This window comes from Pelodiscus sinensis, chromosome 8 (assembly GCF_049634645.1).
Source record: "Pelodiscus sinensis isolate JC-2024 chromosome 8, ASM4963464v1, whole genome shotgun sequence".
NCBI lineage: Eukaryota > Metazoa > Chordata > Testudines > Trionychidae > Pelodiscus > Pelodiscus sinensis.
The window spans coordinates 36,563,440-36,590,079 of NC_134718.1; the positions used below are offsets into that span (position 1 = coordinate 36,563,440).

Here is a 26,640-nt window from a genome sequence, read left to right on the forward strand (position 1 = left end):
GAACCACGGGTCCAGTCATCCCTCCCGCAAGGCTGGGGGAGGGGTTTTTAGAAAGTGGGCGGGCAAAGCCCGCCCACTCTCCCGTGTCTTCAAATAGACCCCACTACACCATCCTTCCTGTACAGGCTCCCCCTCTCCCAAAAGTGTCCCCAGTTCCTAAAAAATCTAAACCCCTCTTCCCTACATCATCGTCTCATCCACGCATTGAGACTCTGAAGCTCTGCCTGCCTACCTGGCCCTGCGCGTGGAACTGGAAACATTTCCGAGAATGCCACCATAGAGGTCCTGGATTTCAGTCTCTTTCCTACCAGCCTAAATTTGGCCTCCAGGACATCTCTCCTACCCTTCCCTATGTCATTGGTACCTACATGTACCACGACCATCGGCTGCTCCCCAGCACTACACATAAGTCTGTCTAGATGCTTTGAGAGATCTGCAACCTTCGCACCAGGCAGGCAAGTGACCATACGGTTCTCCCGGTCATCACAAACCCAACTATCTATGTTTCTAACGATTGAATCACCCACTACTAACACCTGCCTCTTCCTAACTGGCATTCCCTCCCCCTCAGAGGTATCCTCAGTGCGAGAGGATACCGCAACATCCTCTGGGAGGAGGGTCCCAACTACGGAATGGTTTCCCTCTGCTCCCATTGAATGCTCTGTTCCCTTGAGACTTTCATTCTCCTTAAGAGCACTGGGGCTCTCAGACTGGAGATGGGACAGTACTACGGTGTCCCGGAAAGTCTCATCAACATAGCTCTCTACGGGTATGTCTACACTACAAAGTTAGTTCAAACTAACGGACATTAGTTTGAACTAATTTTAATAGGTGCTACACTAGCGCTCCGCTAGTTCGAATTTGAATCGAACTAGCGGAGCGCTTAGTTCGAACTAGGTAAACCTCATTTTACGAGGATTAAGCCTGGTTCGAACTAGCTAGTTCGAATTAAGGGGTGTGTAGCCCCTTAATTCGAACTAGTGGGAGGCTAGCCCTCCCCAGGTTTCCCTGGTGGCCACTCTGGCCAACACCAGGGAAACTCTATGCCCCCCTCCCGGCCCCGGACCCCTTAAAGGGGCACGGGCTGGCTACGGTGCCCGTGCCAGGTGCAAGCCTGCCAGCACCCAGCCAACAGACCCTGCACCTGGCACAGCACAGAGCCATCCACCCGATGTCCCCCAGCCCAGGGAGCTTGCTGGCGGCTGGCGGCTCCAGGGAGCTTGCCCTGGACCGCAAGAGGCGGGCACCTTCCTGGGCTAGTGCGGACATCGTGGACTTCGTCCACGATCTCCGCACTAGGCACAGGAAAGTGGCCGTCTAGGGCAGGAGAGCTGCCAGCCTGGCCACCCAGGAGCAGGTGTGCATGAAAATCAAGGGGGTCCACTGAGACCCCCGACCCTGAGCCCTGAGCTTACAATGGCCGTCCTGGGTCAGACCAAAGGTCCATCTAGCCCAGTAGCCTGTCTGCTGACAGCGGCCAACCCTAGGGACCCTGGAGGGGATGGACCGAAGACAGTGACCAAGCCATTTGTCTCGTGCCATCCCTCTCCAGCCTTCCACAAACTTTGGGCAGGGACACCACTCCTACCCCCTGGCTAAGACTACTCCATGGACCCAACCTCCATGACTTGATCTCACTTCCCTTTAAACTCTGTTCTAGTTGTAGCCTTCACAGCCTCCTGCAGCAAGGAGTTCCACAGGTTAACTATTTGCTTTCTGAAGAACAACAACTTTCTCTTACTAGTTTCAAGCCTGCTACCCATTCCTTTCCTTTGGTGTCCTCTAGTCCTTCTTTATAGGAACTCAAGAAGAACTTTTCTGAATGCACCGTCTCCACCCAACCCCTGCTTTTAGAGACCTCTATTCTGTCCCCCCTCCGTCTCCTCTTTTCTAAGCGGAACAGTCCCAGTCTCTGTAGTCTTTCTTCATCTGGGACCTGTTCCCAACCCCTGATCATGTTAGTTGCCCTCCCTTCTCCCAGCCTTTCTCTTCCCCTCTCCCACCTCCTTTTCCCAGTCTCCCCCAGTTTTGTTCAATAAAGACAGAGTCAATGTTGGAAGAAACGTTATCTTTATTTTGTACATCAATAAGAAGGGGGGCTAGGGAAGGATAAGTGGAAGGAGGTGAGGGAGGAATGGGGTACGAGCCCCCGATGGGGAGGACTGGGCTGGCTCTGCGGGCTTCTGGGGGTGGAAGCTCTCCTGCAGCCCCCCAATTGCCCCCTCTCCCCAGATGGCAGCCTGAGGCAAGTGCAGCCGGGCTGATGGCCGAGTGGTGTGATGTGCCCAGTGTGGGTACTCCGGGCACTCCAAGCCAGAACTTCTTTGCAAGCGGGGCACCCTTTAGAACTGTGTGTCCGGGGTGGGGGTCGGGACCCTTTAAGTGCAGCCCTCGGCTAGCCTGAGACAGCATCTCCATGCTCTAAGTCCTCCTCTTATGCCCTGCCGGCACTGCTTCCGGCCATCCTTAAGCCCTGTTCAGAGTCCACTCAATGTGGACTTGCTAGTTCGAATTAGCAAAATGCTAATTCGAACTAGTTTTTAGGTCTAGACGCGTTAGTTCGAATTAGCTTAGTTCGAATTAACTAATTCGAACTAAGTTAGTTCGAACTAGCGCTGTAGTGTAGACGTACCCTACCTCCTTAGCTCCTCTAGTTCAGCCACCCTGGCCTCCAAAGCCCAAACTCGGTCTCTGAGGGCCAGGAGCTCCTTGCAACGGATGCACGCATATGTCACCCGCCCACAGGGCAGGTAATCATACATGTTACACTCGACACAATAAACAGGATAGCCGCCACTCTGCTGCTGGGCTTCTGTCTCCATTTTTCTAATGAATAAGTTTAAGTATAAACTGGGATTCTTTTTAAACCTCTGGAATATAGATTATTCTAAGAGTTATGTTTTAAAGAAGGTCAGAAGTCACTAGTGCCCTCTAACCTCCCTCTCCAAACTCTCCTGTTAGCTGTTCCTGGTCGCTGAGTCACAGGCTTATGTAGCTCTGGTGGCCGCTCCCCCTGACTGAGGCTCAGCCAATTCACAGAGGCTTCTAGATTTCAAACCTTTTAGAAGCTCCTTCAAACAAACAAACCAAACAAACAAACCAAACAGACAAACACAAGCTCAGCACACTGCAAATAACTCACACACACACAAACACACACTCCAGACAGCCACTTACCACAAGGATCCCATTTTTACTCCTCTTTTACCTGGAGAACTCCCTTTCCAAACTCTCCTGTTAGCTGTTCCTGTTCGCGCTTGGACAAAGAGCGTGCAATAAAACATAAACAGAGACAACACGAACACTGTACCTAAAGAGCAGTGTTTCCTCTAATTCTTTCCATGCATGTGCAGAATAAATTTTGTTGTGTGCACTGATATAGATGTGATGCGTGACACATCACTTTCATTTTAGCACACATAACATAATTCATGTGGCAGGGGTGGGGCCATGGGGTTTGGACTGTGGGTGGGGACTTAGGGCTGCAGCATAGGGTTGTGGTGCAGGGGTGGGAGAAGGTGAGGCCTCTGGCTGGGGCTGAGGATGAGAGGCTTAGGGCTGGGGATAAGGGGTTGGGTCTAGGGTAAAACCAGAGTTTTGGGTACAGGCTGTCCCAGGAAGAAAGATCTCTGCCAACTTCTATCTCCCCATAGCACCTGGACTGGAGGACACAGGCACCTCTTCTCACTGCAGCAGCTCGGGGAGGGGGAGGGGCTGCAGAATAGGCACCCTTTCTCTGGCTATGGCAGATCTGAATTGGGGCCAGGAGTAGGGGTGCTTTTTACCTGTGTCATGGTCATGAGGGATGGCCAGCAGCCTGGGGACTAAGGGGTTAACTGTAGCTAGCCTGGTAGCAGTCAGCCAATACAAATGCAGATAGGGATTTCAACCTGAGACAAGGGAATTTTGGGGGTTTTTCCTCCTTTGTCTATGAGCCAGTTTTGCTCTAGATACTGAGGGAGATGGAAGACATGTCTTTCTCCAAGAAAAAGACACTTCATAATGTGTAAGTATGGTAAAGTTTAGATAAATCCATTAGGTTTTATTGTTTTCTGTTGTGGGACTTTGGATCTGATGTCTGTGCTGTTAGAAATGGGGTTTCCTCTGTTTGGTAGCTAATTTTTGGCCCACAGGAGTCCCCATGAGTTTATTAATCGGTGACTTTTTCCATCGAGTCATTATGTTTGCAACAGTAGTTTGTTTTGATAATAGAAGTTCTTTCTTTTTTTATGAACCTGGTATTGGTTCAGTTCCTGGAAAATCTGTCTGTGGGATTTGCATGCCTCTGACCAGGGGATAGCACCCACAGACTACAATTTGTATGTTCTCTTTTCTTTTTCATTCTCTTTCGGGAAAAGAGCTTAGGGTGCCCTGGGGTTGGTTTCAAGTGTTCACCTCTGTGGGTTCAAAAGCACTTGATGGTGGCAGCAGATTTGTATCCCCAAAATCTAGGTTTTTAGGGTTTGGGAAGAAAATGTTATACCAAAGTCTGGAGAAAGAATGTTTTGGGGTACTTTTGCGGGGCCCCACTTCTGTATTTATCATGCCAGCGTGGGGATTCAGCCATGACACCAGCCTTGGCGCATCCAGACTGGGGCCGGAGGACTGGAGAGGAGCACCTCTCTCCCAGCTGTGGCAGGTCTGGTACTGGCAGGTCCTGGGCTGGAGGGGAGGCATCTCTTCCCACCAGAGCCTCAAGTGCCTGCACAGCACTTACCAGGCTGCTGTAAGAACACACAGCTAGAGGGAACTTGAATTAAGTTAGCAGCATATTTTTTATTTAAGTATTTCCTAAACTTTGGATGAGCAGTTAAGCCAAGAGTTGGGATTTTTTTTTTGTCTGTATATTATGTCCCTATGTTATTTCATAATAGCATCTGATTTGCATTCTGAAAACTGATGTCTGGATTGTGAGCTCTTGAAAATGTAAGAGAACCTAGGATGGAAATAAACATAAAATATTTGTATTCATATTGAATGATTGACTTTGATTTTATTTATAGCTGGTGGTCATTGCATATGATGATGGAGATCCTGTGAAGTTCAACACCACTATTGTAGAAATTGCTGTATTGCAACCCTCAGTAATTCCACGGTTTACCCAGGATGAATACAGGTATAGTGTGGGTTTCATTTCTGTTATGAGTGCTTCTTTAGATACATTTAAACAGCTGCTCTTTCAACTCCTATCTTATATGCACTGGTGATTAATAAAGGGAGCTACTAATGCCACTCTGTGATGTGTCACACAGTCCTGAATTTATTATCACAGTAAATTATTACGAAAATGTACTAATGTGTAGCGATATGAAAGGCTAACAATGTAGTCACTTCATTTTCAGTCTCATGTTATTGAATGTTATCTATCTTGACAATTGTTTGGACCCAGGCAGAGAAAGTCTTGACCATATTTACTGATTATGCTGGTGTCATTACAGCTTTCGTTACATCAGTGTGGCAGTTTAGACCAATTTTTTCAAAGGTGACTAATCATTTGTGGTGCCTCAATTTTTGTGAGCCCAAAATGAGACACATTAAAGGGGGTTGATTTTCAGAAAACATTGACTCCTATGAGCAGATGAAATCAATCCTGCTGGGTTACGAAAAGGGAAGAATACCACCTCTGCCTAAACATATCCACCTCTCCAAGAATGCACTGACAAGAAGATGTGGGAAGATATCACAGGGGAGTCTGTGTCTAAGTCAGTGCTACTAGAATCATCATTAACTGTGGCATTGTTAGCCTTTAACTCCTTGGGAAGAGGGAGAGTAGAAGGAGTATGCTTGTAGATATACATGTGTTAGATGACTGGAAGGGAAATAGGTTGGAAGAGTTGCACAGACATCATCTCTATGCATAAGATCTGGATGTGGATCTTTTTATCTGTAGATTCTGGGGATATATACATTTAGGAGGCTTTATAGAATGCTTTCTTCACAGACCTCCAAAATCCTTTTCCCAGGAGGAGCAGTCTAAGGAATTTTCTTCAGATGAACTTCCCTACTTCCTTCTAATTCCCTCTTCTGTACAAATCTGCAGGAGGATATAATTTAGCATAGGATTTCCAAATCTCATTGCCTGACTGGAGAGCAGATGTGCAAAGAATAAAAGGTGTCCTACTGGAGAAGTGTTGTTCTGTCATTCCATTGATCAATACTGTTGTAGGGGTGATGACTTTGGAGCACAGGATGCTGCCATGTTTCATGCTGCTGTGCTTGTTGCTGAGGTAGTCAAAGCCATTCCACCCATGTGGCCATATCAACCACAAAATGGAACTCTTATAACGTTGCATCATACGCTTATGGGTTCTATATGTGGAGTACACCGCTAAACACAGAGATCCCACCTTCTGCATTGATGTGGGACTCAGCTGCTACTGCTGCACAGAGTACCCGAGGTCTATTGTCCATTCTGGGAGAGGTTATGGAAAGTGGGAAGGCCTCAGAGAGGAATTGACTTGCTTGAGTGAGATCTCCCTCTTCTGTCCCATAACCATAGCGGTGCTATATTACCTTTCCTGAATTGCCCAACAAGAGCCACTACAAATATATGAAATGTCACTTAGCATGACTCCAGCAGAGTCATACTGTGAGGGATCCATAGTGGGAGGAAAGGTGCTGGGAGCCAGAGCCACTGATGGGCAGAGGAGTTCCAACAGCTGACTAGAAGGGCTCCTTGGAAATTGTGGGACATTTCCTGGAAGCTAGAATTAGCAACAAAATGCATTGAGGTGCCTACACTGTGTGTTTATCAACTACACAGAGAATCCCTTGGGGGGGGACTAGATTTATTTGTCGATGAAAACGGACGTTTTTTGTGACAAAAGTCATGTTGCAGTATGAATTCTCACTGAGTTTTGTCAACAGAAGGCACTTTTCTTTCACAAAACTTACCAGTTTAGACAAGCCCTCAGACTTCTGTAAGGCATATTACTTGGCACAAAGCATTTTGATTAAACATACTAGATTGTAATACTAATACACATTAAATAAATTAAAAGCTGGCTAACTGATTGAAAATAGAAATCATCATTGAGCAGATATGTTTCTAGTGTGGTCTTGCAAGGGTCAGTTCTTGTCCCTGTTCTATTTAACATTTTTAGCGATGGCCTTGAAGTACATAAGAACGGCCAAACTGGGTCAGACCAATGGTCCATCCATCCCAGTACCCTGTCTGATGACAATGGTCAATACCAGGTGCCCCAGAGGGAGGTGACACAAGAGGTAATCCTCATGTGATCCCTCTCCTGTCACCCATTTCCAAACAGAGTTTTATGCATACAGGCTATCTACTCTAAATGCCACCATAGAGTGTTCAGTGCAGATGTGCCTTTAGAATCTAGGCTGCTAACGGAGCTCTGTGGGGTGCCTGGCTCTGTTTTCCAAATGGGTTTACTGCTGGCATATTGTTTCCTTATGCCAATGTTGTTCCTCCTAGCCTGTGTGCTCCTTTTCCTCCAACTCCAACTCTCCCCCTCCCCCAGCGTTGCAGCTTCCCCCTTTAAATCTCAAGTTTCTACCACTCCAGGCATTCCTGTCCTAGGAAATTGGGTCTGGATAAGGCCATTGATCTGCCTACGTGCCAGTTATTGGAGGGCAGCACTTCAATCAGCTATGAATTGCTTAGCTTTTGAGAGTCTGTCCCTTTGCCTCTTCATATATCATTGACTGCTCTTTAGGGAACTGTGCATTTTCTCTAACTTTTCTATCCTTGTCTCTTCCAAAAGCATAACAAACCAATGTCCCCTTTGCAAATGTTTGTTTTTAGTGCTCTGTGTCATTTATTACAAATTATCACTGTGAGACAGAATCCTACCACAACTGTTACCATTGTCACCGCTGCTAGAAAAATGGTATCCTTCACCCCATTTAGTCGATCTCATGGTTTTCTGCAGCAGATTCTGAGTGGAATAGGATGTTCATCTAGCTCTTCGACTGGATCTCTGGGCTGCGGCCCTCCTGTTTCCCAACAATGTTAACCATGGTCCAACTCTGTTTCAGAACCTGTTAAACATTCCCTGTGCCTTTGCAGTGGCACAGAAACAGCATCTTCAAAACAAAGCATTATTTATTCATTCCGTACGTACAGCCTGAATAGACAAAAGGGAGCAATAATAAAAGGCCTTAATGAATGAATATTATCAATCTCTGATAGGGAAACATTTCTACTGCTCTGTATGTTTTCCAGCTTGTTAGCTTTTTATTGACACCCAAGGCAGTCTCTGACCCCTGACTTAACCCCCAAGCTTTTCTGGGCCACAAGATCCCTAGTATTATTGGGTACATCTACAGAACAAAACCAAAAACCTCCCCTATAGTAGTAAGTTTTAGATCCTGGGTTAACTAACTTGGGCTGGTACTATGGAGCTAAAAATAACATGATGATCCTACATGGCCTAGAACCTCGGCTCTAAAGCCCAGCAAGAATGATCTTAGAGCTCAGGATCCAACCCGGGTAGAAACATCTACACTGCTATTTTTAGCTCTGGTAGTGTAAGCCATATGAGTCAAAATGAGCTGCCCTAGGCTCTGAAATTCATTGCCATGCAGGGTTTTCTGCATAGGAGATGTACCCTTAGTGTTAATAGATTCATAGATTTTAAAACTAGAGAGGACTGTTATGATCTCCCCGTCTGAAATCCTGTACACAATGCAGGTTACAGAACTTCCCAAAATCCCTACAACATAATTTTTATGGGGGAAAAACCATCCAATCTAGATTTTAAAAATTGTTAGTGATGGAGAATCCACCCCATTTCTTGGTAAATGGTTAATTACCCTCACTGTTAAAAATTCAGATTCTTTCCAGTCTGAATTTGTCTAACTACAACTTCCATCCACTGGATCATGTTATACTTTTTTTCTGCTACAGAAAAGAAAACAATGTTAAATATTTGGGGTGCACAATTCCAGCAGTGGTTGCACCAATACCAAATACAGAGGTCACATCATTTCTTTACTCATACTCAAGATTCCTTGGTTAATGCATCCCATTAACCCTTTTGGTCACAGGATAACACTAACAGCTCTTGTTCAGCTGCATGTCTGCCCTCTCTAAATCTTTCCCAGAGTCACTACTTCCCAGGATAGAGTCCTCTATCCTGTAAGTATGACCAGTATTCTTTGTTCCTAAATGTATATATTTATATTTTCCCACATTAAAATGCCAATTGTTTGACAGCACCCAGTTTACCAACCAATTCAGATTGTTCTGTTAGTGACCTGTCCTCTTCATTACTTATCAGTCCCCCAATTTTTATCTTGTCTCACCCTTTATCAGTGATGATTTTGTTTTATTTGTAACCCTTCTGCCAGGCTGAGTTAATAGCAGCAAGGACCAGGTTCAGTATCTAGGGGTCTCCTCCCAACAAGGTAACATAACACCGGCTCGAGCCCCCGCCCAGTGACCTATGAAATCTTATGTATACCCCTGGGCACCTCAAAGAGGCAATTCTTCCCCTCTTGCAAGCACAGCGCCTCGGTATAGCAGCAAATCTTCAATAACATGAGGTAACCGACCTCAGCATTAAATTGGGAAAACACCACAACTTGGATTCATAGACCAAACAAGAGCAAAGACCCACCCCCCAGCCACGAATCACCCAAAGTCCTCAAAATTCCAACACTCCAAGAGTCTCTTGAGTCCAGCAACCCAAAAATCACCCAAAGTCTGGCACCCCAAAAGTCTCTGCTCCAGGTCAGTGCAACCCCAGGGTTCAAAAGTTCATCCATCAGGGTGTTACCATCCCAACCTGGAGGGGGGGCGGGGGTTGATACACCTTACGTGGTCCTCTGATGGCTCCGCCTCTCCGTAGGAGTCTGCTGCCACTGTCAATGCAAGTCACTATGCCACACTCCACCTGCTGTCCCATAAGCCACCTCAGCCGTCCCACAAACTGCCCTGCTCTGCCAGCCATCTCGGTCCACGCCCCTGGCCATCAGCTGGTTGCTCCTGTAGCTGCTCCACTGGCTGCCTGCTGCCGCTCCTACCGGCCGCCCACAGGTCATCCCCACCAGAAGCTCTGCTGTCCGCCTGTGCTTGCTGGTTGTCCCTGCAAACCACTCTGCTGGCTGCCTGCACTTGCCGGTTGTCCCCACAAGCTGCTCTGCTAGTAGCTCAGCAGTATAGCACCAGGCTCCCCGCAGCACCAGTGATTTCAGCTCTTCTTCAGTATAGCGCCAGGCTTCCCTCAGCACCAGTGATTTCAGCTCTTCAGCAAGTCCAGCTCATAATAGAGGAGACTCAGTGCTAGTGCTCCATTGGCCCACAGTGAAGTCAGCTCAGCAGCTAGCAACTAGACTCCTAATGGAATGCAAATTATATCTGATAGTCCACAGTGGAAGAGAAGGAGGTATAATCAGTGTTGTTTAGGCCCTCAGACAGGGCCCCACCGCCAGGTACAAAGACCTGTCCCTAGCATCTCTGAACTTGACTGGGTTTGGAACCCATGCCCTTTGTCTAGCAAGTGCTACTTAGTTTATGGCGAATCCCACTATTCCATTGTCCTTGATTCACATAATCAGGGTAACAACACTTTATCCCCCCCCCCTGCCTCAATAACAAAGAGACTGGGGATCCCAGTGACCATTTGGGCTGCTGTGAGCACATACTAGGTGGGGTGGACGTCCCTATGCAAATGAGATCAGCCCCTGAAGTCTTTTTGCACCACTCACCACAATTCACCACCAGATGTCAGAGCAGAGCTTATCCTGACCCTGCATACATATTCATAAAGCAAATAGAATGTTAGGAATCATTTAAAAAGGCATAGAGAATAAGACAGAGAATATCTTATTGCCTATATAAATCCATGGTATGCCCACATCTTGAATACTGCATACAGATGTGGTCACCTCTTCTCAGAAAAGATATATGGGCATTATTAGGGGTTTGGAATGGGTCCTATACGAAGAGAGATTTAAAAGACTTGGACTTTTCATCTTAGAAAAGAGGGAACTACAGGGGAGGGGGAGAGAGTGGGGTTATGATATAAATCTATAAAATCATGACTGGTGCAGAAAAAGTGAATAAAGAGAAGTTATTTACTTATTCCCTTAATATAAGAACCAGGGGTCACCAAATGAAATTAATAGCAGCAGGTTTAAAACAAACAAAAGGAAGTTTTTTCTTCACTCAGCGCACAGTAAGCCTGTGGAACTCCTTGCCAGAGGATGTGGTGAAGGCTAGGACTTTAACAGGGTTCTAAAAAGAGCTAGAAAGATTCATGGAGGTTAGGTCCATCAATGGCTATTAGCAGGGGCTCGCCGAAACACGGCGAGTCCCGCTCGCCAGCCGTGATGTCTGGCGATCTGCGCATGCGCAGATCATTCTGCGCATGGTCAGATCGCCCGAACCTGGCTCTTCCGGGTTGTAATCTACTCGCCACTGGTGAGTAGATTACATAGTTTGTCGAGCCCTGGCTATTAGCCAGGATGGGTAGGAATGGTGTCCCTAGCATCTGTCTGGAAATGGGTGACAGGAGAGGGATCACATGAGAATTACCTCTTGTATTACCTCCCTCTGGGGCTCCTGGTATTGACCATTGTCATCAGACAGGATACTGGGATGGATGGACCATTTGTCTGACCCAGTTTGGCCGTTCTTATGTTCTTCAAGGCCCTTGCTAAAAATGTTAAATAGCATAGGGACAAGAACTGACCCTTGCAAGACCACACTAGAAACATATCTGCTCAATGATGATTTTCCATTTTCAATCAGTTAGCCAGCTTTTAATTTATTTAATGTGTATTAGTATTACAATCTAGTATGTTTAATCAAAATGCTTTGTGCCAAATAATATGCCTCACAGAAGTCTGAGGGCTCGTCTAAACTGGTAAGTTTTGTGAAAGAAAAGTGCCTTCTGTTGACAAAACTCAGTGAGAATTCATACTGCAACACCACTTTTGTCACAAAAAACATCCATTTTAATCGACAAATAAATCTAGTCCCCCCAAGGGATTCTCTGTGTGGTTGATAAACACACAGTGTAGGTACCTCAATGCACTTTGTTGCTAATTCTAGCTTCCAGGAAATGTCCCACAATTTCCAAGAAGCCCTTCTGGTCAGCTGTTTGAACTCCTCTGCCCTTCAGTCAGGTGACTAGCTTCCTGCCGCACCACCCTGCAAATCTCACAAAATTTAAATCCCTCTTCCTGCTGCATGAGCACCTGGAACTCCCTGCTCACCTGTGCAGTCTAAGTGTGAGGTGGTCTCATAGAATCTTCCCAGGTGCCCATGCCTGGCCATCGCACCAAAGCCTTCCCTGCTTGGGCTGCCATTGAGCTTTTGGATTTGATTAGTGTCTGAGGAGAGGAGTCTGTCCAGTCCCAGTCATTGCAACCACTGTCTCAACCCTCCCTATAGTGATCAATGAGCCTTTAAACATACGAGAAAGAGCCATTACTTCACATCAAGCAGGTGTCCCTTCTTGTTCTAATAAAGCCTGAAACCTGAAAAGTAAATTGAAATGTGTTCTCTCTAAAGTTTTGTAGCAAGAGTAGGCATCATCTTTCTTTTTCAGATACTGAAACTGAGGACAGCAACCTGAGGGGCTGTATCTAGAATGGCAAGTTTTTCCTCAAAAGCAGGAAAAACTTGCCAGCTGTCTACACTGGCCACTTGAATTTCCACAATAACACTGACTTCCTACTGTCTGAAATCAGTGCTTCTTGAGGAAATACTATGCTGCTCCCATTCGGGCAAAAGTCCCTTTTGTGCAAAGCTTTTGTGTAAAAGGGCCAGTGTAGACAGCTCAGATTTGTTTTGCGCAAAAAAGCCCCGATTGCGAAAATGGCGATCGGGGCTTTTTTGCAGAAAAGTGCGTCTAGATTGGCACAGATGCTTTTCCGCAAAAAGTGCTTTTGCGGAAAAGCGTCCGTGCCAATCTAGACGCTCTTTTCTGCAAATGCTTTTAACAAAAAACTTTTCCATTAAAAGCATTTGTGGAAAATCATGCCAGTCTAGACGTAGCCAGGGAGTTTAGCACAGAAGACATGGGGAATTTAGTCACAGCAGTGTTCATGAGCTTAAATTTCCCTGTGAATTTTATGCTTCGAGTTCTGATAAAAAAGAGGCTTGAATTTTTTTTCTGAACCTCCGAAAAAAAATAAAAAATATTTTCAGGTATTTTAGTTTTAAAACAAAAAGGGTAATTGGAAGAAGATTATGTTTGGTAGAGAAGCAAAGAGTTGGTAGCATCTTTACATACATTTTTTACATTTTAGCCAATTCTACTTTAAATGTTTAAAAAAATTGTCTATATATAAAATGGGCAGTCATTTGGTGGCACACAAAACATGTTCTGTTGCTATCGTTTGTGTGTCACCAGTGTTCAAAAAACAAGACTTCTTTCCTCACCTTCTATAAGGGCATATCTACACAGCAGGGCTAAAGTCAAATTAAGCTACACAACTTCAGCTACATCAATTGCAGTTTGTCGAAATAAGTTGCTTTTGTTGCTTTTCTAAAGCAACTTTAGCTTAAATTGGCTTTTGGCGCAGTCTACAAAGCAGGATGTCAAAGGAAGAACACTCTTCCTTTAATTTCCTTTATGCCTCGTGAAATGAAGATTACCATAATCGGCATAAGAAATCCTCCACCTTGACATTATTTTGAAATAAAGGCTTGTAATGTAGATGAACACTATGTTGTTTCAGAATAACGTTATTCACTCCAAAATAATGCTGCCGTGTAGATGTACCTGAAGGTGGTAAAGCAATAAAAGATTTTTCTGACTGAAGTGCGTATTTTACTGTTTAGTACAGACTAGATAGATTCCCAATCTCAAACCCATTCAGCTCCTTTTTCCTGGTTCAGGATGCTGTAATCAATGTCAAAAAGGCAGAGACAACACTCAGGATTTCTTCATCCCAGTAAATCAAATTCTGACTTCTTTGGGTTGTTCATCTCTCTTGTTCATCTCTCTAGTTCATTCTTTTGAGAGAATTGCCCATTTTCTCAAAATGAGAAAACATAATAGTAGACAAATGGAGTATAGGTTCAACTGGTGGTAGTTTAGAGTTTGCTTCATTTCCCTCAAACTGAAAAAAAATCACCTTATTTCTTGGCCCTCTAAAAAGTGATAAACAACTTTATACAACTGCCTGGTATATTTGGGCTAGTCTGCCTGGGTATGTCTACACTACAGCGCTAATTCGAACTAACTTAGTTCGAATTAGTTAATTCAAACTAAGCTAATTCGAACTAACGCATCTAGAACTAAAAACTAGTTCGAATTAGCATTTTGCTAATTCGAACTAGCATGTCCACATTAAGTGGACCCTGAACAGGGCTTAAGGATGGCCGGAAGCAGTGCCGGCAGGGCATCAGAGGAGGACTTGGAGCGTGGAGATACTGTCTCAGGCTAGCCGAGGGCTGTGCTTAAAGGGACCCGACCCCCACAACGTACAGACAGTTCTCAGGGGTGCCCCGCTTGAAAACCAGTCCTGGCTTGGAGTACCCGGAGTGCCCACACTGGGCACATCACAGCACTCGGCCATCAGACCGGCTGCACTTGCTGCAGGCTGCCATCTGGGGAGAGGGGGCAACTGGGGGGCTGCAGGAGAGCTTCCACCCCCAAAAGCCCGCAGAGCCAGCCCAGTCCTCCCCATCGGGGGCTCGTGCCCCATTCCTCCCTCACCTACTTCCACTTACCCTTCCCTAGCCCCTCTTCTTGATGAACAAAATAAAGGACAATTGTGTTCAAAAATGGAATCTGTCTTTATTGAACAAAACTGGGGGAGACTGGGAAAAGGAGGTGGGAGAGGGGAAGAGAGAGGCTGGGAGAGGGGAGGGCAACTAAAATGATCAGGGGTTGGGAACAGGTCCCATATGAAGAGAGGCTAAAGAGAGTGGGACTTCTCAGCTTAGAAAAGAGGAGACAGAGGGGGGACAGGATAGAGGTCTCTAAAAGCAGGAGTTGGGTTCAGAGGGTGCATACAGAAAAGTTCTTCATTAGTTCCCATAAAGAAGGACTAGAGGACACCAAAGGAAAGGAATGGGTAGCAGGCTTCAAACTAGTAACAGAAAGTTGTTCTTCACAAAGCAAAGAGTCAACCTGTGGAACTCCTTGCTGCAGGAGGCTGTGAAGGCTACAACTAGAACAGAGTTTAAAGGGAAGTGAGATCAAGTCATGGAGGTTGGGTCCATGGAGTGGTAGTAGCCAGGCGGTAGGAGTGGTGTCCCTGCCCAAAGTTTGTGGAAGGCTGGAGAGGAATGGCACGAGACAAATGGCTTGGCCACTGTCTCCGGTCCATCCCCTCCAGGGTCCCTAGGGTTGGCCGCTGTTGGCAGACAGGCTACTGGGCTAGATGAACCTTTGGTCTGACCCAGGACGGCCATTGTAAGCTCAGGGCTCAGGGTCGGAGGTCTCAGTGGACCACCTTGATTTTCATGCACTCCTGCTCCTGGGTGGCCAGGCTGGCAGCTCTCCTGCCCTAGACGGCCACCTTCCTGTGCCTAGTGCGGAGATCGTGGACGAGGTCCACGATGTCCGCACTAGCCCAGGCGGGTGCCCGCCTCTTGCGGTCCCGGGCAAGCTCCCGGGAGCCGCCAGCCTGGTCCCGGGAAGAGGGGGAGGGCTGGGGGGCATCGGGTGGGTGGCTCGATCCGTGTCAGGTGCAGGGTCTCCTGGCTGGGTGCTGGCTGGCTTGCACCTGGCACAGGCACCGTAGCCAGCCCGTGCCCCTTTAAGGGCTCCGGGGCCGGGAGGGGGGCATAGATTTTCCCTGGTGTTGGCCAGAGTGGCCACCATGGAAACCTGGGAAGCCTTAGCCTCCCACTAGTTTGAATTAAGGGTCTACACAGCCCTTAATTCGAACTAGCTAGTTCGAACTAGGCTTAATTCTCGTAAAATGAGGTTTACCTAGTTCGAACTAAGCGCTCCTCTAATTCGAATTAAATTCGAACTAGCGGAGCGCTAGTGTAGCGCCTATTAAAGTTAGTTCGAATTAACGTCCGTTAGTTCGAACTAACTCTGTAGTGTAGACATATCCCCTGTTCTTTCAGATCAGCTAGACAAAAGCATTTTCTCTATTGTTTCTAGAGCTGGAGTATTTATTCAGGAGTCTTCATTTTTAGAGCTCAAATTGCTAAACTTCTTTCTAGAGTACAAGAAGCTAAAGGTATAATCTGTTCTCTCTGTAATATGAGCAATATAGCATTATATTTTATATGAATATTTAGTATTCATATATCTACAAGCAATGTTTCTCCATATTTCTATTACAATATCCCTTCAGAAATGCCTACTGTTTAAGATCAATAACCAGTCTTTACAATGTGCCCTCCATTTCAGTGTGACAATGGCTTATGGATTTTTAAGGATTCCATCTCTCTTTGATGGGCCATCACTAAGAAGAGATTAATATTTTGACATATTTAGATGACTGGCCTAGTGAAAGCTGAATCTCTTTAGAAGGCTTATTTTAAATCCTCTCAGGCACTGAGAGTTCATTTCAGAACTCAGGAGGACCACACATATTTGCCTTAGGAAAGGCTTCAGAAAGTAGTCTCACAACCAAGGTCTCTGCCTATTCTATATGCCATTCGAGTCCCTTTTTGCTCCAGGAGTAAGTAACTTTCTTAATGATATTTTCTGGAGTTTGCTATACAACAGATGCCACCTGTCCTCTTTATGCAATGGGACAGAAGACTTCACTTTCTTAAAAGAAAATCTGAAGAAATGGCTCATATCATATAATCAATTAATTTCCATCTTTATATGAATTACACTATTGGATCCCAATTAGACCATTAAAATGATGTAACCCAGAATCCTCAGATGGGAGAACTTACATGACCTTACATGTCCACACAGGAGAAGTGGTTCAACAGAAAGAATCAGAGGAATAGCCATATTAGTCTGACAGGGTACGTCTACCCCCACGTTTTTTAAATGCATCTATTTCAAAATATCCTTTGAAATAACAGTCACACTATTTCTGCATCCTTGGTATTCCATGAGGGTTAAAGGATGTGTCAAAAAAGAGCATTATTTTGAAATTTGGCACTGTGTTGATGCGCCAAATTTTGAAATAAGCTATTTCAAAATACAATCAAAATAAGATATTCAATTTGCATAGCGCAATTTGCGTATCTTATTTCAAGTTTAGGATGCTGTGTAGCTGCACCCTAACTGAAAAAAACATAAACAACAAATGGTCCTGCAGTACCTTAGAACAGTGGTCTTCAACCTTTTTACACCCAAGATCACTTTTTAAATGACAGACCAAGCCAAGATCTACTGCCCCGCCCCTTCCTTGAAGCTCCGCCCTCTCTATTCTCCTCTCCATCACTTGCTATCCCCAATCCTTATACGGCTACTTTTTAAAAAAAAAATAATTCTTCTGTAGGAAGAGGCTTTTCCCAACATTTGGCCTGTCTAGACTGGACCAAATGTCAGAAAAAAAACCCCTTCTTTTGGAAACCACCTTATTCCTTGTGGAAAGAGGAATATAGGGGTGACCATAAGAGCCCGTTTGCTCTTCCACTAAAAAAGCGGAAGAACAAACACAACCCTGGATGCAGAAGAGTTTTTCTGGGATATCTCCAGAATCCTGAAAAACTCCTGCAGTCTAGCTGGGCCCTTGCTGTGTTGAGACAGGATGTGTAGTGTCTGGGGTGGGAATGAGGGATTTTGGGTGTGGGAAGGGGTGAGAGGTGCAAGCTCTGGGAGGAAATCTGGATGCAGGAGGAGGTGGAGAAGGGGACACTGGCTCGGGGAGGAGGCTCCAGGCTGGGCAGTGTTGAGATACTAAGCAAGCCACAGGCTTGCGGATGTGAGGGTGCAGGAATTTGGGTTGGGGTATGTGAGGAGCTAAGGGCAGGAGGTTCCAGTGTTTGATAGGCTCAGATCTAGGGTCTGGGGAAGGGGGAGTGCAGGAGTGGTTGTGGCCAGATGGGGGCTTGGCCTCAATTGGGGGTTTGTTGGCCAGGCTTCATTTTTAAATAAAATACTATGTTAAACACAAAAAGTTTCTGCATTGTCTTTATTTATGAGAATGGCGGGGAACCTGCCTTGAGTCAGGGGTCACTGACCCATAGGAAAGTCATTTGGGAGCAGGGGACACAGTACTGGGAAGGGGTGCTAGTAGGTTCTGGGGCAGGGAACAGGGTGCCAGTGGGGGCAGGGGAGAGGGGGCAGGGTGCCAGGACAGGTTTCTGCAGCAGGGGACAGGGTGCTGGGGGGGGACAGGTTTCTGCAGAGGGGAGCAGGGAGACAGGTTTCTGTAGTAGGAGACAGGGTGCCAGAAGGAACTGGTTTCTGCAGGGGGGCAGGGTGCCAGGGGACAAGTTTCTGCAGAGGGGAGGCAAGTTTCTACAGCGGGGTGGGGGGGCAAGGGAGAGGGAACAGGGGGCCAGGAGGGTGGGGGACAAGTTTGGGATAGAGGAGAGGGAACAAGATTGGGAGCAGGGAGTTCCCTACACTAGCCACGGAGGGAAGCCTCCAACCCGCGCTCCCTCCGGACTGACCACACGCAGCCGGGCTGGAGCGAAGAAAAGTGGCTGCCCAGCCAGCTGGCCATGGTGCTCGGCCAGGGTACCACCAAGCTCCACGTGGGCAGGTGCAGAGGGGAAGCTGCTGATCAGCTGGAGCGCGGGGCCGCCTCTTTCAGCTGAAAGCCACAGTCAGCTGGCTGGGGTGTTTCAGCCCTCCCGACCTCCCAGCTCCCACCATTCCTCGCAGCTACTCATCTGTGGTGTTGCTCGGTGAGTAGCTGCTCCTCAAATGAGGAAATCTAATAAATGTACTGCGCAGGTGCGCAGTTCAGAGAGGGCTCAAGAGCTCCTCTTAGAGCCCCTGAGATCTACCGATAGCTCGCAATCTACTGGTTGGTGACCACGGCCTTAGAAGCTAATCAAAATATAAATAGTAACATGAGCTTTGGTGGGCACAACCCACTTCTTTGAAAGCTCATGATGCTATCTATATTTTTTGTTAGTCTCTAGGGGTATGTCTAGACTACAGGGTTTTTTCGAAAAAACTTCACCTGCGTCTAGACTGCAGCCACGTTCTTTCAAAAGTAAATCAAAAGAACGTGGCAGTTTTTTTGATCACGGTGAACCTCATTTTATGAGGAATAACGCCTTTTTTCTTAAGTACGCTTTCGAAAAATGGTGCTATTGAATGTAAACTGTGCATTTTTGAAAGAGAGCATCTAGGCTCTCTGCATGTAGTCTAGAGACTCTCTTTCAAAAGAGGCTTTTTCAAAAGAAAAAGCCTCTTTTGAAAGAGACTTGTATTCTAGACGTACCCTAAGGTGCTGCAGGACCATTCAACAGAAAGAATCACCTTCATAATAAAACTTAAACCATTCACCTCAATTTCTACCATTCAAACCTCAGATTTTGCCAAGTTCCATCCTAGTCCATCCACCAATACTGCAATGGTGATTTATTTCAACATTGAGTGGTAAACAAGTATCCAGTAAAGACTAACTATCCTGAAATTAACCAGAAAAAAATCTGTAGGCCTTCAAGCAAATCAACATAATCAGGAAATTCAAGATGACAGCAAATTGGCTCAACTCTTCAGAATAAATCTTCATCCTAGAAGTATTTATTCAGATTTGCAGAATGTCCAAAAGTAGACTTTCTCCCCTCCCAAATTCACATTTTCCAAGTACCTCAGTTCTCCATAATAGATAGATACATTCTCTCTATCTTGAAATCATATTGTTTTATGGTTTCTCCTTGATTGCAAAGGTCATGTTTTATGGACTTGAATATTGACTGTAGCTGAGCTTCGGTCATCTCTTTCTCACACAGGCATCCTATTATTTCAGAAATCAAGTCACTATGATCATCTCAGCTAGTCTGTCCCTGCCTCCTCTCTCTCCAGCTTGGCCTGAGGGCTGAAAGCTATTTGACTCAGTCATCAACAGTGTTTTCAAGTCATGAAAACAAGTTATTAAATAGGTTTTAAAAGTTCTGAAGGTGACTAATTTTTGTTGCACATTCTAATTTTCTTAATTGTATTCAATGCATCATAAAGTAAAAATTATCATCTAGTATATTCAAGGATAGGTTAGTGCTAATGTAGGAGCTGGTAATGCCCTATGGGATCTTTTTCTTTAGTAATGCCGTTTCTGAAATATGGCAAACAAAAATAGGCCATTTTCATTTTTTTTCATCCTAGAAGTTGTAGGGTGATGCTCTAAAGACAGTGCCTGGCTTCTTTTGAATCCATAGCTACTATTCCTCTAGCTTTTCTCACGTGTAGCTTTGTATTTTGTGGTGCCTCAGCCAGAATGATAAGAGAAATTGTGGACTTTGCTGTATCTTTCATCCTGACAATTGTAAACAGCTTCATTCATAATATAGTTCCATCTTTTTATTGATCAAGAGGTATCCTTTCTTGCCTTCTATCCCAATCAAAAATGGGACAAGGATAGGATCTTGCACACATATTTTAATTGCTGTGATCCTTTAACTTTTGTCTGGAAAGAAAAAAAATACCATTGACCATTGCTATATTTATTTTGGAGCAACTGACGATGGCTTCTGAAGCATCCATTTTCTCAGCTATCTTTGAAACATACTTATCCCTAGCAGTAAAAGCTCGTGATACAGAGGATGATTCCTGAATAGAAAATAATGTCAAAGTGGCACCCTGAAGTGTATTCACATTAATAGTTATACACTACTGCCTCAGGTGCTGCAGCTTTTGGCAGATGTAGCCTATGGGCTGTAATTCAGTAAACCATTTCTTTTTTAAAGTTCAGGTATGTTTTTCACCTTTCTACTTCAATTCCTTGTAGTGTTATTTAGAGAATATTACTGCTGCGCCAGACAGTCATTTTCTCCTACTTGTAAAGTGGGTTTCTGTGAGAGCAGTTTCAGTTATCCATACACCTATTCTGTTAGTCTTGTTCTGTGTTCCTAATATTTTATATTAATGAGGTTTGTCATTGTTAATCCTGTGTGCATTAGTAGCAACCTCCTTTGAGGCAAAAGGCACTTCTATCTTCTGACTTATTTGTTGGATTGTCATCACTTGTGGACAAAGGAGGAAGTCTTAGTAAGAACTAATGAAGCTGCTTTCATAGAGACCCATTTTATAGATAATGAAAAATGTTGGCACAGTCACGGCAGCAGCTATTAATATCTCACACTTCTGGGCCTAAAGGGTACTAAACAAAAGCTTAACATCTGTGGAACCCGTTCTTTGAGATGGCTGAGCCTTAAGAGAAAAATGTCTCAAAGTATACATGAAATGTATAATTTCCTACAGAACATCAAAACTCACTAGTTAACTGCCATTTAATCATATTTTCCAATGGAGGACAGCCTCTCCTTGCCAGAAAAAACAAATCCCATTATTATTCCCATGTATCTGGGCAACCCTACATTTTTTATTCATATTAAACCATCATTGACGTCAGTGAGAGTTTGGCTAGAAGGCATGCAGATCCAATTCTTGCCATTAGAACCATTAACACCTTGAGCTGCTGGCTCTTATTTAGTTACTGGAAAATGAGAATAGGTAGGGGTTTTTTTAATTTTCTAAAAACATAAAACAAAATGTCACAAGTTGAGCTACCAGCCACTGATAAATACCACATTGTGGATGTTAATGTGAACTAAAAATAGAATTGCAACAGCAATTAGGAAGCTCTGATGTTGGCAGTGGATAATTAGATGGTTAATTGGACTAAAGTAGAAGAGTAGTGTAACAGTTGAAGTGTGTTGTTCTCTCACTTTGTTTTGTTTAACTATTTCAAAAGTCTCTCCTTTTATTCATTTGCCTCATGAAAATGTGTTTTCTCATTAAATACTATGATGAAATGGTTTACCTAAATTTTGTAACTGCTGAATCATAAGATGATACTAATTCCAGCCTCATCCTGGGGACATACATTGCTATGTTTGGCAGAAGGGCAGACAGGAGATCATAGCTGAATTATCTCTTACATTTGATGGATTGACCTTAGGGATTTTTAACATCATTTTATAGTCCATGATGAAACTTTCCATCTAAGTTAAACTGTGAAAATATGAATGTATTCTAGTAATATAGGCACAAGTTTTATAATGGAGCAAGTTGTGCTACTGCGGTGTTGACCTTGTCAACTTTCAGTGACCTATTATAAGAGAGCAAAATCACTCTGTTATCCTTAATGTTACAAGAAGGAATGACAGCTGAACTCAGTCTGCATGAAAGATGTGAGGAATTATAATACATGAGAAAATCTGCCAGTCATGTTATAATAGCTAACCTTACAGAAATGTCTTAGGAAATATATTTTTCCTCCTCTTTGGTGGTATTCTTGACAAAAATATCAAAGTCCTAAGTAATAATGTCAGAAGTTAGCTTTGATTTAGAAATGTTGCTGGAATTACACAAACACATTGTGCCTGATGACACAGAGTTCATCAGAATGAAGTTTGACATTTATCTTAAAAGATAATGGGCCAAGACGGGGGTTCACTGTAACAATACCTAAACTCCCTTGTCATCTGGCTTAGTGATAAATACCATGAAAAAGGTCAAAACATCTTGAACTGATTTGAGAACTGAGGCAGCGTTAATGGATGTTTATAGCAAAGAGCACTTACTGAACAAACTTTGAATATAATATTGCATGGAAGAGACACGGTTTAAATTGAGGAGAAAGTATGCATTTCAGGAAAAACCCTTTGGCTTTTTGGGAACTGCTGTCACTTCAAACTGTCACAAGTTGAGCTAACAGTAAACAGCAGCATTTGTGAGAGCTTGGCCTGAAAGGAGATGAAGGGATTTGTTCCAGGTATGCAGTCTGTTCTGGTGCTTGCTGATATCGCTAATGAGCGGACAGTCCTGATCTCTCTTGGCTAAGTTTAAAAGCCAGTCAGTAGTGAATATTGGAACAGTGAACAGTTGGCAGCTAGCGGCAGAATTTCTGTGGAAGTTTGTAGGTGGGAGTTAGTGGGGATTTGTGTCCTCTCTTTTTCTCTAGGAGTAGGGACTTGGAAGTGAAATTAATGAAAGCTAATAAGGCAGCACTAGAAGTGAAATGAGGAGGAAAGGATACAAAGAAGATAAGATGCAGAAGCTGTAGGATGTGCATTATCCTTGAGTGGATGGAAGCTATTTGTGCATGAAATGTCACCTGATGGAATTCATGACAAAGAAGATCCAAGGTTTGGAGATGCAGCTGGAGATGACAATGGAATTCAGATGGGGTTTGAAGAGGAGAGGGAAATATTGATAATTCAGTATTTACATATGTCTGACAAACCAACAGATCTGAGCAGAGAGCTGCTGGAAGAGGATGGTGATCCATGGATGAATGTGACCACAAGGACATGACAGCAAAAGTGATCAGCTACTAGTGATAAAATTGCGTTGAGTAACTGTAAAGGGCTCACCTTCTCTGATGTGCCCCCTTCTGGCAAAGGACATGTGTCCACAAGCTCCTGCTCCCCTGACTGGCTCTGGAAGCAGAGGGTATCCTAAATGCCCTTTCTTTTCAGTCACCAGGGACCAAGCTTCTTTCCTACAACCTTGGATAGCTACTGGAGTTCTGGAGGCAACCCAGACCCACCCACTCCTCTGGGTCCCAGCACAGGGACCTTGTAAATAGCAGTTGCCTGCTAAGTGTAATGATTGTCCACTGCTATGTACTCCCTGGGCCACTTCCTTGAGAGTCTGTTCTGTCCCCTCCCTCTTTCAGGACTCTATCTCAGGGATGGGCAATAATTTTTGAAGGCAGGCCACTTCACAAATTTTGGAAGTGGTTGCAGGCCACCCCCAAAGAGGTAGGGCTTTGGGTATAATAAGGAGTGGGGCCTTGGGAAGAAGGGGACTATTCCCTCTAGGTGTGGCCCACCCCTGGCAGAGGAAGGAGACTTTGAGTGCTCCCCTGCCTCTAGGCTCTAATTGGCCAGGGATGGGGGAGCATGTGAAGTCTTTGTCCCCACCCTGCCAGGGACATGTGGTGCCTAGAGAGAACCGCCAGCTGTCTTGAACAGCTGGTGGTTCCTGCTAAGCGCTGCACCCCCTAGCAAGAAGAGGAGACTCAAATCAGGGCCTGAGAGCATGGGAGCATTCAAAGTCTCTGGCCCCCCACCTCTGCCCTGCCAATGGCACGTGATTCCTAGCTGCCTGTTCCTTCTGGTGCTGCGCACCCCTGCCGGGAAAAGGAGACTTTGTGTGCTTCCCCATTCCCAGGTCTTGATTGGCGTGGGTATGGGGGAACAGAAGAGCAGCCACAGGTTGGATCAAAAGGCTTGGTAGGCTGGATCCACCCTGAAGACCTTATCTTGTCCACCCCTTCTCTATTGGGGGGGAGGGATAGCTCAGTGGTTTGCGCATTGGCCAGCTAAACCCAGGGTTGTGAGTTTAATCCCTGAGGGGGTAATTTAGGGACCTGGGGCAAATCTGTCAGGAATGGAACTTGGCCCTGTTGTGAGGGCAGGGGACTGGACTTCATGACCTTTCAAGGTCCCTTCCAGCTCTATGAGATGGTATATCTCCATATATTATCTCAAATTCCTACTGCACCCTGTCCAGGGTCCTGCAATCTACCATAGCTCACCGTATCTGGTCTTCAGGCCACCTTACACACTGAGCTGTCCAAGGTACTGCTGCCTTCCTATTCAGTCAGTCCCTGGATTGCTGAGGACACAGGCTTCCTCCAGAACCAGAGGGTTCTATTCTGGCCCAGAGCCCATCCCTACCAATCCTGTTATACTTGAAAGAATTTCACAGAATCTTTTTAGGGGGATAAGGCAAAACACCACATATACTGACAATGTAACATTATTCGGTTATATGCATATTCACACATTCACACACACACACAAAAGACACAAACCAACCCTGTCTTGTTTTTCCTTGAAGTTACCAGTTGCTCACATTAGCTCACTGTCCAGGTGAGTTAAATGCAAGGGGAGGAGTAAGGACTTCTCTTGTTCCAAACCAGTGCTCCGATTTTGACAAGATGAGACTCGGAGATTCTTGCAAGACTCCCAATCTTTTAGAGGACATTTCTCCCATTCAGGTCTATACATTTTGCTTTGTCAGCTTTTGAACAATCACCATCAGTTTTGTTTTAACATTTGTTTATCTGGAAGTCATTTTGCTTTGTCATCTGACATCGGTGTGTTGGTGCTTCCTTCCAAGTGTTTATCTAAAATATGTGCTTGCTCTTAATTGCAAGGCATATGTCCTGCATGATCTGTTTTATATTGGGTCCAATTGATGGCACTTTGGCACCCCTGAGACTTTCAGCTCCTCTCCTCCTCCTTCAACCATCTGAACTCTGAACCTGCTGGGCCTTTAAGTTGTTATCTTTCCAAACACATTCCAAAACTCATTTACACCCCCTTCCCAATAAACAATAAAATAATTGTTTATTCACATGAGGACAAAGGCTTGCAATTGTCCATACAAAAGGTATCAATCTGTTTCCAATACAAATTTTGTATTAGTACAAACTTTTAGTCATTCATTATATTTTCTTTATAACACAGTCTAATTCTAATTGCTCCTAAGAACAACAGTATGATCATGCTGAATCACAAGGATCCTTCTGATCTATTTCTCCTTTGACATCAGATACAGACACAAGCAGTTTGCCTGATGCATCTTTATTAAGGGCCTAAGACTGTTCCTCCCTACTAACCAGAGAAGGTTAGCGGCCAGCAGAGTTATAGCTGTTTAACATTAATTCTCACACTACCCATTAAGCACAGTACATAATACATTATAAAACTCTGTTCACTACAGCCCCTGCCCCCAAACCACTACTGCCATCCTCCCTCTTCCCACCTCTATCCCAGGTCTCATCCCCACTCTCCCTTTCCTCCAAGTTCTTATCTCCACCCTACATTTCCCACCTTTTCCTTTCCCCTGCCTTGAGTGTATTCTGTCCCTGCCTCATCTCCCTCCCATAGCCTCTTGCTCACTGTAAAACAGCTGATTGTGGTATTCAGTATGCACTGGGAGAGATGGAGAGGAGTTGATTGGTGGGGCTGCCAGCTGGTGAGAGATGCTTTGAAGGAAGGAGCTATGTCTTCCATATGTTCCATAAAGGACCTAGCTAAGGTGGCTAGCTAAGCACCCACTAATTTTTCCATGAGTGCTCCAGCCCCAATGTATCCACAGACTCTGAGCCTTTGGTCAGGAACTAGAGACAAGGAAAAATAAAAATGATATCCCAGAAGATGTGAGAGACAATGTAAGACATTCATATTGATGCCAGAAGAGACAGCTCTGTGTGACTGGGAAAGCCATAGTAAGAAGAATCAACAGACCTGGCACCAGACAGATCCAGAGAATAGAAGAGCATGCTGTCAGCCAGGAGTTGGGATATAAGATTGGACATGAGGTTGAAAAGTATCTTGATAGTGCTGAGGGAAAATCCACTGACTCTGCCAAATATTAGGATTAATGATGCTGTTTAATTTCCACTGGAATGGATTAAAGATGATTGTGAGAGACTGGGTAAAATACTTAAAAAGAAGGCCACTTGGATGCTTTTCAACAGAATATTTCTGAGCCTTGGAGAATATTTCTTCATGATTGATAATGAAGATCAACAGATCTAGGGCTGCTACTATAAGGAATGTTTGTGGATAGCCAGTTTTGGGAAGGCATTCACAAAAAAAGAATATTCTTCTCAACAGATGGAATCTATTTGGGTATTACCTTTCTT

The 26,640-nt window shown here is 44.8% G+C and overlaps 1 protein-coding gene across 18 annotated transcripts in view; it reads left to right on the forward strand.

Moving 5' to 3' along the window:
- Positions 1-26,640, forward strand: part of PCDH15 (protocadherin related 15) — a 1,467,631-nt gene that overhangs the window by 1,289,584 nt on the left and 151,407 nt on the right. For all 18 annotated transcript variants that reach the window (XM_075935032.1, XM_075935037.1, XM_075935036.1 and 15 more), the window contains one exon: positions 5,004-5,116. In XM_075935032.1, the coding sequence (XP_075791147.1) occupies positions 5,004-5,116 (113 nt within the window). The remainder of the gene's footprint in view (positions 1-5,003; positions 5,117-26,640) is intronic.